The sequence below is a fragment of the Ascidiella aspersa genome, chromosome 3 (genome assembly GCF_963924565.1).
Source record: "Ascidiella aspersa chromosome 3, kaAscAspe10.2, whole genome shotgun sequence".
Classification (NCBI taxonomy): domain Eukaryota; kingdom Metazoa; phylum Chordata; class Ascidiacea; order Phlebobranchia; family Ascidiidae; genus Ascidiella; species Ascidiella aspersa.
The window spans coordinates 22,634,682-22,648,969 of NC_139449.1; the positions used below are offsets into that span (position 1 = coordinate 22,634,682).

The 14,288-nt window shown below is 36.2% G+C and overlaps 1 protein-coding gene across 1 annotated transcript; it reads left to right on the top strand.

The window, feature by feature from the left end:
- The first annotated feature begins 222 nt into the window (after nt 1–222).
- LOC146160900 (major facilitator superfamily domain-containing protein 6-like protein B) lies at nt 223–7,731 on the top strand. Its single transcript, XM_083384011.1, has 12 exons — nt 223–486; nt 694–845; nt 957–1,778; nt 1,908–2,005; nt 2,305–2,419; nt 2,714–2,903; nt 3,079–3,240; nt 3,383–3,510; nt 3,673–3,846; nt 4,166–4,329; nt 4,702–4,954; nt 7,171–7,731. The coding sequence occupies exons 1-12, from the start codon at nt 263–265 to the stop codon at nt 7,368–7,370; spliced, it is 2,682 nt and encodes an 893-aa protein (XP_083240137.1). The 5' UTR covers nt 223–262; the 3' UTR covers nt 7,371–7,731.
- Nucleotides 7,732–14,288: the final 6,557 nt, after the last annotated feature.

Below are 14,288 nucleotides of genomic sequence, written 5' to 3' on the forward strand. Positions count from 1 at the left end.
GTTAAGTGCAAGAAATTGGTGAAATCAATACTGCATGAAATGTGTATTTTTTATTGCTACTGCTAATTTAGTAGATTTAAATTTTAAACCATGGTTAATAATGTGTTATGCGTTAATATAAAAAATGTGTTAAAAACACTATCAGCGATTGCTTAAACATAGAATACTAATACAGATTAAATTTCAGGCATTTGTCAATAACTACTGTGTTGCAAACAGAATTTCTCCACGTTGCTCATGCTGCCCTGCTGTTAAATTTAATATGGGCCAGTTTCGAAGACAAATGCAATGGAACGTTACTCGTTCGGTGGCAGTTGCAAGTTTATTTTATTTATTGTACAACGGAGGAAAGGCCTGCTTGTTTCCATTTCTTACACTTTACTTTCGAGACTTGGGCTTAACTGCAACACAAACTGGGATCGTATTTGCATGCAAGTCCCTTATTTGGTACTTTTCAGCTCCTATATGGATAACAGCAGCGAAGAGGTAAGTTTACTATACTGGCAAGGTAATGGAATCCACTAATTATTTGGCAATTAATCTTTAAAGAAAAGTGTCACACTAGTATCCTTATAATAAAGTGTATTTAAATGTTCTGTGGTTTGTAAACATATTTTGTAAAAATCTGAAGATTGTATGTAATTTTAATATGCAGAAAAGTTTATATTTTAATCTGCTAATCATTTATTTCAGAATTCAAAAAACAAGGGTTATTTTATGCATTGCCTTGTTGGCAACTATTGCAAGCAATTTATCAATAACTGTAGTTCCTCCTTATGATGATGGGATTCTTGTGCGCAGCTGCATTCAAGAAAAAAGGATGCCAACTTTACCAGTGGAATCAGGTTCTATTTTTTTTATATACATGGTATTTAATAAGAGTGATCGTTTTTAAGTGTTTGTAACTTGGTTGGAATATATTGGGATAATTAAAGCTAACTGTTAATATTCTGTAGGATCTGTGAATCAAACAAAGAAAGTCGTTGTGAATAACTTGCAATCATCTGCGGCTGCATCTTTGCAAACCTCACAAACTCCATTAAAAACGACTCCTGCTACAAGTATTTCTACCAATAAAATAACATCTGTTCAAGCAACAAGTAGTGTGTTTGCAGTAAGTCCAACATCAGAATCCAAATTATCTGATGTTTCGCTCTGCCGCATTGTTGCCAATTTGGCATCGGATGTAGCCAGTGACACCAAGCACAGTACTCTCAGCATTGAGCGACTTATTTCCATGTATAATGAAACAGCCTTGCTATCCCCTAATGAGCAAAAGCAAGTAGTGGATAAAATGTCATCTTTTCTACAAAGCTTCAAGACAATTCATCAAAGCGGAAAAAGTTTGGAAAATGACAAAGTTCTTGAAACCACCATAATCAAATTGATTACATCCCTTTTGCCTACCTTTTTGAAAAAAAAATGTTTAACGCCAGAATTAACTGCAGCTGAGTTTATTAAAATGACACCAATTACAAGTGCTTTATCTCAAAGTGCCCAGAATGTTTTGATAGTTGCTTTGGAAGAGTCAATTGCGGTAATTTTTGGAGACAGCAGTTCTACAACAACAACAGTAAAAACCCCTGCTGATCTATCCTCATATCAAATTGCTGCCCTACTTGCTCCCAGAGTGGCTAATGATCTTGTTTCTAGCAATCTTTCTATAGCCGATCTTCTGCTGTCCTACAAAGAATCAAAAAACTTGCCGAAATGGAAGCAGTCAATTGTAGCGAAGAAAATTCGTGGAATTTTGGAAAGCAAATGGGCAAATGAAAGTGGTAAAAAACAGTTCTATTGTAATGCTTTCTATTCAAAAAGTTAAAGTATTTTGTTTTTCAACTTTGTTGTGTTATACATATTTTAATCTGCAATGTTTTGCAAAGAAATAAAACAGTTTTGTTTGTTAGATTTCAGAGAAAAGCGATCATTGCCTTCTGACCAATCATCAGCAGAAGGTTCTGGAGAAAGGAACAGCTCCAACCCAGTTTTAACAACCAGCGATCAAGTAGGTCCAATGTGATGACTATTTTTTCTAATATGTACTTAGCTTTTTACTACTTCTCTTATCAGAACAACAAATATGTATATATCCCAAATTCCATATAGAATAGCTATAATTATACTGCTTTACCAAAACAGTGCAAATTGTATAGCAGTTTTATCAACTATTATACTTACTGGCGGTGTTGTTAACTGGTACAGTTATGTAAACCACCTTAACCAAGGATAAGACATTTACCCAAAGATAAAACCCATTTTTGTATAAATTGTTATCTTAGTTTTAAATGCTATATGTGTTTTTAGACAAACAACCACTCAAGAATTGTAACCACAGTGAAATTTTTCAAGGACCGAATTATGAAGAAAGTTTCTGAAAATGCACCAACATTTCTGCTAATACTCATTATTGTGTGTGCAGGTAAAAACATAACTAGTTATATATTTGTTTGCTGTTTGGATTAGAGATAGACCGATATATTGGTTATACTGATAATATAAATCTATATCTGGTATCGGTTGACAATATTGTAAAAAAATCATGTATTGGTCCAAAAAAGTGATATCAGCCGATCTTTAGTTTGGATCAAGAGTCGCTCTTTATTGCAAAATGTGGATTTACTACAGATTATATAAACACATAGTTGTACATACCTTTTAACTTTGAAATCTTTTTAACTTTGAAATCAAAAAAAAGAAACATGTTGTTCTCTAGGAGAAATACTTTCAGCACCTATAGAGATGCTGAGTGACAATTCGCTGTACGAATTGCTGGATGAGCTGGACAGTCTGAATAGATATGGCAAGCATAGACTCGCTGGGTTGTTTGGAATATTTGCCTGTGGAATTTCAGTGTCTGTTGTTGTTTACTTCACTCCTTGCATCATTAATGAGACAATGTCAAGGTACCCGTCACTTGAATTTTATAGATTACTACCCATTGTTGAATATGAGTTGTCATCTATCTTGAAAATGTCAGTGACCTTAATATATGTGATAATTTGCTAAATTACACTTCATGGCAAGTTGTGATGTCAACTGTATGAGAGGCTTGCAATTTTTATTCTTTCTATTGTTTAGATTTCACATTCACTTCTATGCATTTGCTGGCCTAGTAGGCCTTGCATTCGCCTTGGCTCCATTTTATCCTGCCTACAGCTCACATAGTCCAAGAGATCTTTTGCAGAAGATACCCTGCATACTTTGTCCGTCATGCTCAGCCCTAACATGCACAGACTGCAGGTACAACTGGAAGTTGTTATGTTAGCAATCTTGTTTGGAATGGGTGTATAAAATAAGCTAAGCAGTTAAGCCTGTTTGAAAGCACTTTTCAGTCAATTATAGTGAGAATTTTTCATCACAAATAAGTTGTTATTATTTTTAGACACACATTGCTCCTAATATCTGTGTTCATCGTGGGAATCACACAATCCGCTGTCCAAAACTTTATATTCTGGGAAGCTCAGGATTTACACGGATCATCTCAAATCGTTTATGGATCATTTGTTTCAGGTACGCCTCACTGGGTTTTTAAGGGCATTAGTTGGCAGTGATGTTAGGCCCGTTTTTTTGTTGTGTCCTATTTAAATTATTTGGATGTATCTATATTCTATATGAATAAATAAATGTATATACGCCCCTATAAATATACAATGCTAGTTTGATGTGTTTTAGCTGGTGCTTTATCTGCCATGATTGCGGCTCTGTTTGGGCGACGTTTGATGACTTTCATCAAACCATTTATCGTGGGGCCCATCACTTTGTTTTTTGTTGCACTACAGCTGGTGCTTTTCTCATTTCTGTTTACACCATGGATGATTGTTCCTCTGCAATTCCTCAGCATTTTTGGTATTATATTATTCTTTGCATATATATATAATACATATATAACTATAATATGACATTGGCGACATGTACAATCAACATAGAAACTTAAATGTTTAACTATTTTTTACTGCTACTTATACTGTTTATTTTGGAATATGATATTAATTGAAATATGTTAAATTGGATTCACCTTTATTTTGTCAAATTAAATATTTTTATTAAGCTAGTGAAAGCAACCGTTTTTTCAGCGGCTTGGGCCTAAATTCAGCCCAAGAGTTTACAAATTAAGGAACCCCCATAGAACTACAATAAAAAAAATGCTTCTAATTTACCCATCCAGGACAGTCGCTCATGTGGACCCTGGTGGGCTACCAAACCAACATGACGATGTCGTCTTCCTGGAAGGACGAACGTGGCTCGATGCGGCGGGTCAACGATATTCACGTGTTTGCTCGCGCTTCGCAACAGCGCGCCCTTTACACTGCCTACGTCAGCACGTACCAGGTAATTTTCTTCGTTTGTTTTTTTCACGCTTGGTTTCGTTTCGTGATATGCGCTGGCGTATAAACGAGCAGTTATGTAACCCTGGAAAGTTAGCGAATTTTCCCGAAGTGATTTGCCACCATAGCAGCTATGCTGGTAAGTCTGCCGGCGTATAGGGCGAGTAACCTCGGTGATTCATTAACGTAGCTACGGGAAATTCCAAAGTAGAACCTGCGTAGTTTAAAACCCGAAAGAAGGCGACACAAAAGCGTTGAATATGTCCGAGCCATGGTCACCCTTTGCTCTGCGGCAGTTGCCGACGATTATTGCAATTGAAAACGAACCGTAAACTTTCACCTGGATTAACGCCAACTCGACTTCCCCTGCGCATAGGGACTCTCCTTCGCCATCGGCAGTGTAATCTCCGGCCTGTGGTACGACCTCTCCGGCGGTAGTCTTGTGCCCGTGCTGCGCGGTTTCGCCGTTCTGGTGGGCGTCTGGGCGTGCATCTACATGAGCTACCAGTGCTGCTGCCTGCCGCGCCGACTGCACAACAAGTACTCCAAGCTGGTGGCCGACAGCGAAGACGACGATGAAGCGGATGAAGAAGACGACATCTACGACGCCGGAGCCGGAAAGAACTCTTGTAAGTGCTAACGCGTGCTTTCGAACGTGTGATATCGGTTGATTTTTTGCTTGTTGGGTTCGCTTTATTCTTATGTCTGTTTAGATTTTTAAGTTTGTGCTCTGATGAAGGGCGCACTTTTGTCACTGTTGTAATTTTTCTTCAATAGTAAAAATTCGATAATGGTGGTATGGTTGGAAAACAGTAGGGTTTATACAAACTTATTAAGAGTACTTAACAATTTAATTATGTTTTAAAAACCAGAAAGCCAAAAGGCCATACACACCGGATTTTTTAATATCTTGTTTTAATTCCTAAAATGTCAACCGTACTGAGAAGATTGAAACATTTCATTTAGAACTTTGTACATTTTTTTAAATTGTTGAGTTCCTGAGCAATATTCGATTTTCTCATGATCACTTTGCCACATAACATTAAGGCAGCAACCTGCCAGTATAATCAAAAGGATGGACCATCTCAGCTGCGACCAATCTTTCCTAACCCCCGTATCGGCAAAACGTAGTCGCCGGCAAAATTCAAATCGCCGCGCTTGCCCTTATACTGGGCATTACACGCTCGCGCTGGGCACATTTGCTGCGCGCTTGTTTCCACGCGTTTATTTGCCTAGGGACGTGCCCGTGTTTGAACAAGGAAAGGCACCCGTAAAATCTCAATCGCGCACGCCTGATACGGTGGATAAGCTGTTTTCTTCGGACCTTGACCGAATCAACTTCCTGTCGCGACTGAAATGTTCTGACTCTTGTCAATGCGATAGGCTTCTGCGAGTATGGTTGTAAGTGACTGCTGCCTCGCGACGTCGTTAATCGTACTCAAAGTTTGTTCAAGGGTCTTTACGCCCGTTGTCATTTAGATAGATTGCTCAACCCCACCTTACCTGTGTTTTTAACCTTTAACCACTGTCTTTTCAAACCCCAATATCGGCGATAGTTAAACTCTGTTTGGATTTTGTTGACGGATAAAAAGAGTCGGTATTTTTAAAAGTTAAAAGCATTTTTTTCGTGATGAAATTTAACATACAATAACAATGACTGGCATTTTATATATATTTATAATTTTTACATTTGTAAATATTTACGGCGATGTGTTACATTGCGTGACACAACTATCCTGTTTCGCCTGTGATACCGCTTATTTCTGTGCATCCTTGCGAACTCACCTAATCCCGGAAACAAGTACGCTTTAAATACAAGCACAACTGTTGAATCCTTAATTATCTACAGAACCATGGCTTGCCATACTTCCTGGATTTTCGACTCCTTCTGTTTGACGTTTAAAAAAATGTGCGCTAGATTAGAAGCGAAGTCGGGTTGATTAATGCTTAGTTCGTTTCCCGTCACACGCTAATCGTGCTTAATACACAGGCAGACAATGGCTATATTTCACTGTATTTTGTGGCCATCGTACTGTAGGCAGCAGCAGTATAACAAACAACGTGGCACATGTCTGTTTTGCTTTGCGCTAACCCTCGGTAACGAGCACTTGTGAAAGACTGTTTATTTCGGCAACTTATTATATTTGTCCATTTTTATTATATAATATTATAATCTTCTTGAAAGATATTTGCTTTAAACCTTTACAACCACCCCAGTCATACATTACCCTAAATGTGAATAATATTTTTAACTTTATGAAAATTGAATATGTAGACCTGTGTTCCAAGTGCGCCAAGAAACTTTTTGTTGCGTTTTTAAACAATATTATTTTTCATTTTCCTAAATTTTATCTTATTTGGGGAATTTTTTACTAAACTAAAGCGTTTTAGCTTATGGTCATTGTACAGACTCTGGTGGGCCGATGCTTTACTTTTGTTTTTTTGGGTTAGTTAAATGTACTATTTTATAGCTTTAAAATAAAAAAGTAAGCTTTGAAAAATAGTAATCGTGGGCTCGTGGCTCGTAAAAGTTAAGACACATGTTTCAAATAGTAAGAAAAAATTGTAATTACAAATTACCTGTTTTAACTTAAATTATATTTTGCTTTAAGCTTTTACTAAAACGCCTCACACATCATTTTAATGTTAAATATAAAAAAATACACTGGTCGATAAATAACGTAGATATTATGAGGGTTTTGGTCAGCGGACCGCCCAAATTGTTGCTTTCGCATTTCGAATATATACCAATAAGAAAGAAGTCAACTCATGTAGTACCGTCAGCAGCACGTCCATTTATTATTTATCGCCATTTGACTTTGTTCTATGTCGGTTTGATTGACAGGGTATACGCGAACAACTTCGAGCTACGCATCTGTACGTGGCAACAAGCACCACAGCAGCAACAACGGACGGGCCAACACCAACTCTGCCAGGAGGGCCAAAACTCAACGGCGCTACAGCTCCACGTCGTCTGAAGATGAAATGGACGACCGAGATTGGCTGTCGGCCGCTCTCAAGAAGGAAGACTCCAGAATGCTGTAAAGTGTAAATAGATGCCGTTTCCACCAAGACCCTCGCTGGGTGTTTTTTGCCAGGTTTTGTCTATGAAGAAGATTAGGGGCTTTTCATAATACAACAAAATGAAAAGCAGAAGTTAAATTTTGTTTCACAAAAGGAAGATTTGCGAGTCCTGTCTTGTCCAGGCATCTTACCACGTTTGCTTTTTGCTGTCTGTCGTTCCTTGGTAACAATTTATACTTATAAGATATTGTGTAAGAAATAACCTTTTTTTCAATTTTACCAATACTTGGTTTATTGTGTCAGTTTTTACGCGTGAAAAATTATTCCCTGGAAGTATGCCTGTACCACTCTTCTGTTGCCAAATATATATAATAAATTCATTTTCTTTGGAGCATAATGGTTGGAGGTTGTAGTAAGACGTAATAAGAATATCAAAGCCCATACAGAAGTAGGTATCATTTTGGACGTTTCGAATAACTCTTTATTCATTTTCAACATAGCTAGGTTGAAAATGAATAAAGAGTTATTCGAAACGTCCAAAATGATACCTACTTCTGTATGGGCTTTGATATTCTTATTAAATTCATTTTCGTTTTCCAGTTCGTACCTGTTAAGTACTGTGTAGTGTAGCTGTACACATTGTAGAAGCACATGCAATACACGCAGTTTTTATCATTCTTCCGAATATAGTTACATTACCATAACAAAGTATACTTGTTAGTCGATGTAACCAAATGCTGTATTATAACATTCCGATTATTCCGTATAGCAATTCTGCCAGTGTTGATGTAAACATTATAAACTAATTTATTCCCCATCTTAGTTTAAGCCTATATGCAATTTATGCAGTTACTTCAAAAGTATTGTCTTTTAATCGTTCTACAGCAAAGCGGTATTTCTTCAAGTTGTTAGTTCTTCAAATTATACCTGAAACGCGCTTCTTCTAATTTGGTTCCATTGATTTTATCTTATACTTCCAAACGCTTCAATGCTCACTTGTAGCGATTGTTATGCTGTGATTGTATTATAGTGGTTCCTTTTGTTTACATCGTTCAGAAATTTTGTAATGTCGCCTTAATTTGAGGTTTCTGGTTTTGTTTATCATATTTGCACGCCATTAGGTTACGAATTTTTTGTGTACTCTACAGGTTACTTGCGTATTGTTGCTATCTCGTCCCTATGTCTTGTTGTATTTTGTACATGCACAGTTTATATTACTTCAGAATCTTCGTGTCTTTTATTTGAGTTTAATTTTAAATAGACCATAACGGAAGTGTGACTTATGATGTGTCTTTTATTTGTTTACAATAATGTATTTGTAAAGATTTATTTTACGTATTGGTGTTTCTCATCGCCACAGAAGTTCTACTTTTGTGAGGCTGCTGAATAATAGCGCTATTTACTATTATTTCTCACCGCTGGCTATTAACGGGCTTAATACCATGCGATTTATTATAGTTTGTTAAATTTGCTGCAAATGACAGCAGTGATTAATGGCGTTATTATTTTTTTTATTAATATATAACAGGCATTTTAACGGGTCCATTCACCATCCATCGTCCGTGGTGGTGCCTTTATTTAATTGACGTAATGGACACGAATTTCCAAAATTGTACACAATCTACTATAAATATTCCTTCTAGTGAAGCACTAACTGAAGATGATACAAGTTCGTATCGAAACGTCTTAATCAAGATGCTGTCGATCTACTCGACCTTTTTGGCTTTGAAATTTATTAATAAGCTACATTACAGATCCGTGCATAGTGTACCCAAGTATTCCTTCTAGGTTTTCTAGTTAAGTGGCTTTAAATTTTTTTTAACTAATGCATCAAATCGGAGTGTCAGGTAGTAGTTCGACTATAACTAACGGAAAAGGATACCATCTAAAGTTTTTCTTCCATTAATTTACTTTTTGTATATCTTATCTTGACAAAACGACACCGTAAACGTTCAAGCTTGGTTTCGCATTTATAATCTGTGTGTATAGTTAATAAAAGAAGTGTAATATAAAACTTGTTTTGTAGGACATTGTTTCTGCTCGTTTAGTATTTATATTTGCGTGTGCTTGTTTAGCTGGGTATCCTTAATATAGAAATAGTTTCAAACATAATTCTATTTAGTTCCGATTCTCGGATTTATATTTGCGCCATCCGTAGCCAACACCCATCTGCCTGGTAAATCTGTGAAATTGTTGGGATTTCATTTGTATATGTAATTATGTATGTAGTTTCGTCGTGCATTCAAAACGCGAGTTTGGAATGGTGCAATTATTTGATTCGCCACTGGTGGAGACTGATGTAACGACTGGCTATACACCTATTGTATTTCGTATGTATAGGGTTGCCAACCGTCCTTTATTACAAAGGACAGTCCTTTATTTTCCTTTTTTGTCCTTGTCCTTTTTGACATTCATAAAGGACGCCAAATGTCCTTTATTTTGATCTTTTGTACTAGATTTCATTCAAAAACGTTATTATTTAGAATATCTATTAAAAATCAAGAGCATGTATCATGTATGTGAAAATGCCTTACTAGCTACCGAAGCAAATGAAATCGTTACTAAAGCGTTAAGATCCGATTCAGTTGACAGGTAGCAGCTGTGGTGTGTGGTTTGTCGCGTTGTGCGGCAGTGCCATTGGAATCTAATTTCTAGGTTTTGTTTAGAGCGTTTCTTTATCGCTGCCAAACAGTATAGTCAAATTTGAGTTGCGCTTAAGACAATAAGACTTCTTCCAGTCCTTTATTATGTTACTGAGAGTAAACAGCTACAAGATAATGCCATCATAAAAGACTAGAAGTGCTTTAGCTCCTAAAAGTACCGTATGGTCCCGTTTGGGCAAAATTTTGATTCTAAATAAAGAAGGGAATTCAAGGGATGTGCATTGTTCAAGCTTACGTTAGCATCCAGCCTCATCTGCATGGGTATCGAAAAGAATTCTGTCGCTAAGGCTACTTCTGCACTATGCAGCTAAACGCTGCCGCTGCCTGAGTTTTGGTCATACGCACTAGCCGCTGCAGTAACAAACTCAGGCAGTGACAGCGAAAAACAGCGGCAGCGTTTTAATTGCTGCCTAATGCGGACGTAGCCTAAAGGGTTAAAAGAAGTCTTTATTTAGCGCAGCACTCACATCAAAGTTTATGTATTATAATGATTATTTTAACTGCATAATAGTTACAAATATACTACGAATAAATGAACATTCTATAATGTATTTCTTATTTGTGTTATTTCATGCATGTCATAAACTCATAATTACCATTTTTGAAGTTGTTAAAAAGGAAAATACGTGTTTTTGTTACTTTTAAGTTATGTAACGCAACCATAATGGTTATGTTTAAATATTTTGTTAAAAAGGATATATATATATAAAACATATGCATATTATTTTTTGTCCTTTATTTTCCATTGACAAAATTGGCAACCCTACGTATGTATGTCGCAAACTGAAATTCAAGCTTTTCACAATTGTCTGATCGCACAAAGAACACATCTACGTGTCGTATTATACTTGTGGAACACGCTACAATTGGCTTAACCTTAACCGAGACCGAAATATTTGAAAGTGTATATTTGTTACTTTCATTTTTTATTATTTTATGGATTATATATTACGTACAAAGAAAAATCTATACACATATAATAAAACAGGTTTTTCACTGTCTTGGTTGCAAATTACTTATTAACCTGACATTGTATTAAACGCAATGAAATCAAATCAACAAAATAAGCAAAATTAAACTTTTTGAAACTACTTACTACACAGTAGTTTTAACCGAATCGTAACCTGTTGTTAAACAATTAAACATGATATCCGGTACCATGTAATAAACTATTTAACACTATTTACAACGCAGAGGTCTTAAAATAGATATATTTGTATGACAGTTCAGCTTCTGTTAACTGCGCAGAGTTGAAATGACGCAGGCCAACTGGTGCGTTGTTGCGAAAACCTTTGCGACTTTCCTGCTTCTTCATTTTTAGCCTCAATTTAAATTTTTTCCATGAGCGTCATAGTCACCCTGCGGATCGTCCATTGGAAGGTCAGGAGTAACTTTTGGGCGCTTCTCGTAGGTGAATGGAGAGGTTATGCCTCGTTGATCCCAAGCATAACTAGTGTGGTCGATTTGGTTGTCCGGCCTCCATTCATTATTATTTCCGTCGTTTGAACTCTTCTTGTATTGGTTTAAGGTTGTTATCCAAATAAACACCAAAGCTGCCATAACTACTAAAATGATGAATTTAATATGCATTTTACTTGCAAAATACTTTTAAAATAAAAGTTGCGAAAAAGCAAGTAATTTTTTTATCCGCTGACAGCTTTTAAACGATTATCGTCTCTTGTAAAGTACTACGACTTTGATAAATTTAAATAGCCCACGGATGTCTGCTCGTTTTATAGTGTCCATAAGAACTGGTTGGGAGATGCTTACGGGGGTGCCCCTGTAGGTTGATAGACTAAAATTACGCCAGCAAGTTGCAAGGTGTTGTATGAGCCAAATACAAACCCATGTCGTAACGAGGCCACCTTTGTAATTGACAATTATTTTTAGCTCTAATTCGGTTTCAAAAAATGCTTTGAACTCGTGCATAGAATCAAAACTGGGGAACGGTGATTAGTGTTAGGAATCCATAGAGGCCGAATCAAAAACTCAGTAAATAAAAAAATTGAACGGCATCATCTCTCACACAATTGAATGTCGACTTAATCCACGAAGACCAAAAAACAACTAGAAGTCAACGTAAAACAAAGTTAAAAAAATGAATTAGTAAATATCGTCTGTGACCGCTGCGTGTTTAATTTCTATCGACAGGTACAGTCGAAATGCAAAACAGTCCGAATTTTTTTGTATAATCTTGTAATAGCGGCTAGCCCAATAGTCGTAGCCTCCTACGTTCTACCAAACCTAACCTATTAATTATAGTCATGAAGATGTGGGCGAAAAGTACTAAATCGGCAGACCATGGTCCCACATCAATTTATTGCATTGCCTATATCAGGTCTCGAAGTTTTGTTTGAAGGTCATGGTAATTTAAATGGGGGACATGATGATGATGTTACGTTATGAAACAGTATAACTTTAGGAAACTTTCTGTTCCCGATCAAATAAGCGCGCAAATGTTCCATTAAAATGCGTTGCGCGAAGCACCCCCAAAGTTGTGCATCAGATCGTTTCAAAAGGTACGGTATTAACAAAACCACCAGTCCATGGCCCGAACTATATTTATACCATGTCCAGCTTTTACTAAGTAAATGCACGAACTTATAGGTGTTTTAATATTGTTATGTTTGAAGGAAAATCTATTCCGCCCAAAAGCGCTATATGCATGCAGTAGGTTGTTCAATGCACCATGACTCAAACATTTTACAAGGTGCATCGATTTCTGTTAAAGTTGGCCAAACATGCCGTTACTTCTAACAATAGCGCTAATCACTTTAAAGTTTAAAGCCTAGCGCGTCACGTTTCGTTTCAAGTTATTTTTTGTGGGGTTAGGGGGAAACTGAATTTCATCTGCATATTTGCGCACAAGTTGGAAAGCAACAGAAGTTTAAAGGATAAATGACGCTACCACCAAAGTACGGTTACTGTCGTACTTCGCTTCAAGTTCATGTTTCGATCATATTGAACCTTTTTAATCTAAACTGAGTTAGATATCGGAGCGCATCTCAATTCCATTAAAATAAAATAAATAATCAAAAATCGCTGTCCATTAAACTTTTATTTTGCATCTAAAAAAACCTTACGGTAAGTTTAAAATGGATGTATAGGCCTCCAAAAGCGGTTCACTACCTGCTACCATTTGTAGACTTTAAATGCGAAAATTAAACTTTAAAAACGCAAGGAGTTTTATGTTAACGGCACTAAAGCCTCCATCTAATAATCTACTGTAGTTGAACAGCAGATTGCAATGCGAAAAAAATTACGCCGTAATACTAAAATCCCTACGGGCTGTGTGGAAGAAGAACTAGTAGAGATTGTTTATGCTGAAGTCACGAAATACATGGTTGTTCACCCCCCGTCTACAACAATCCACTAGAGTAGATTTTTTAAATCTGGATACGGCGTAGTTCTTAGGTTGGTTTATGCAAGTTGCAAGCTACGCCCAAGCAAGGTAGTTATAGGATTAGTTTAAAGCGCAAAAAATCGCCATAGCAATGAAACAGATAATTTATTCTTTAACCTAATGAAATAGCATCAGGCACATTTTTTTAAAGAACTCTGAATGAATTTTTTAAAAGAACTCTGAATGACGCTTATGTTAAAATACCACACAACAAACCCAGTTGGAATTTTTCATTGTGTATTAAGTTAGGGTATTTTATTATACTGTAACGTTTTTAAACGTTTTGGTACACCTATGGTAATTCATTTGCGAATCAAATGTTCACCATATTTTATCAACAATCGTTTTTTCAAAATATCGTCCTCAATACATGTTCCTCATAACTGAAAATAAACTATTTAATTAAGGAAGAGTTTATAAAAACAATTTCAACAAAAGCTTTAGTTTAGAATGCAGTTATGATTGTATGCTTTATCACTTAATTGGACACAAAATGGTGTATAAAATTTAAACGAAAACGCAACTAAGTTTATAAGGCAATAAGATCGGTGGTTTGCCGACAGCCAGATAGGAACCAAGAGCTAGCCAACCTACAAAATCTCGCCCTATCTTATCCTACAATTTCAAAGGCAAAATAAACATATTTATTCATCACCTAGAAAAAAAATATTTTACAACCACACTAATACAGGTCTATATTTTAGGAATATCAAACAAAAAATTAAAAATTTAAAAAAATATTAATATTGAATATTAATATTCGCCGAATATTAAAATATAAAAATATTTGCCAACCGTTTAACCAACAAATTGGGGTAGACCTTGAACACACCTTTTCAAGGATACTACACATGATGCCACTGATATGGGGGA

Excerpts from the sequence above, each read along its gene's own strand:
- LOC146160900 (XM_083384011.1), top strand. The coding sequence starts at position 263 with ATGGGCCAGTTTCGAAGACAAATGCAATGGAACGTTACTCGTTCGGTG. Across the intron at positions 487-693 it reads TGGATAACAGCAGCGAAGAG|AATTCAAAAAACAAGGGTTA; the intron begins GTAAGTTTACTA and ends CATTTATTTCAG. Across the intron at positions 846-956 it reads AACTTTACCAGTGGAATCAG|GATCTGTGAATCAAACAAAG; the intron begins GTTCTATTTTTT and ends AATATTCTGTAG.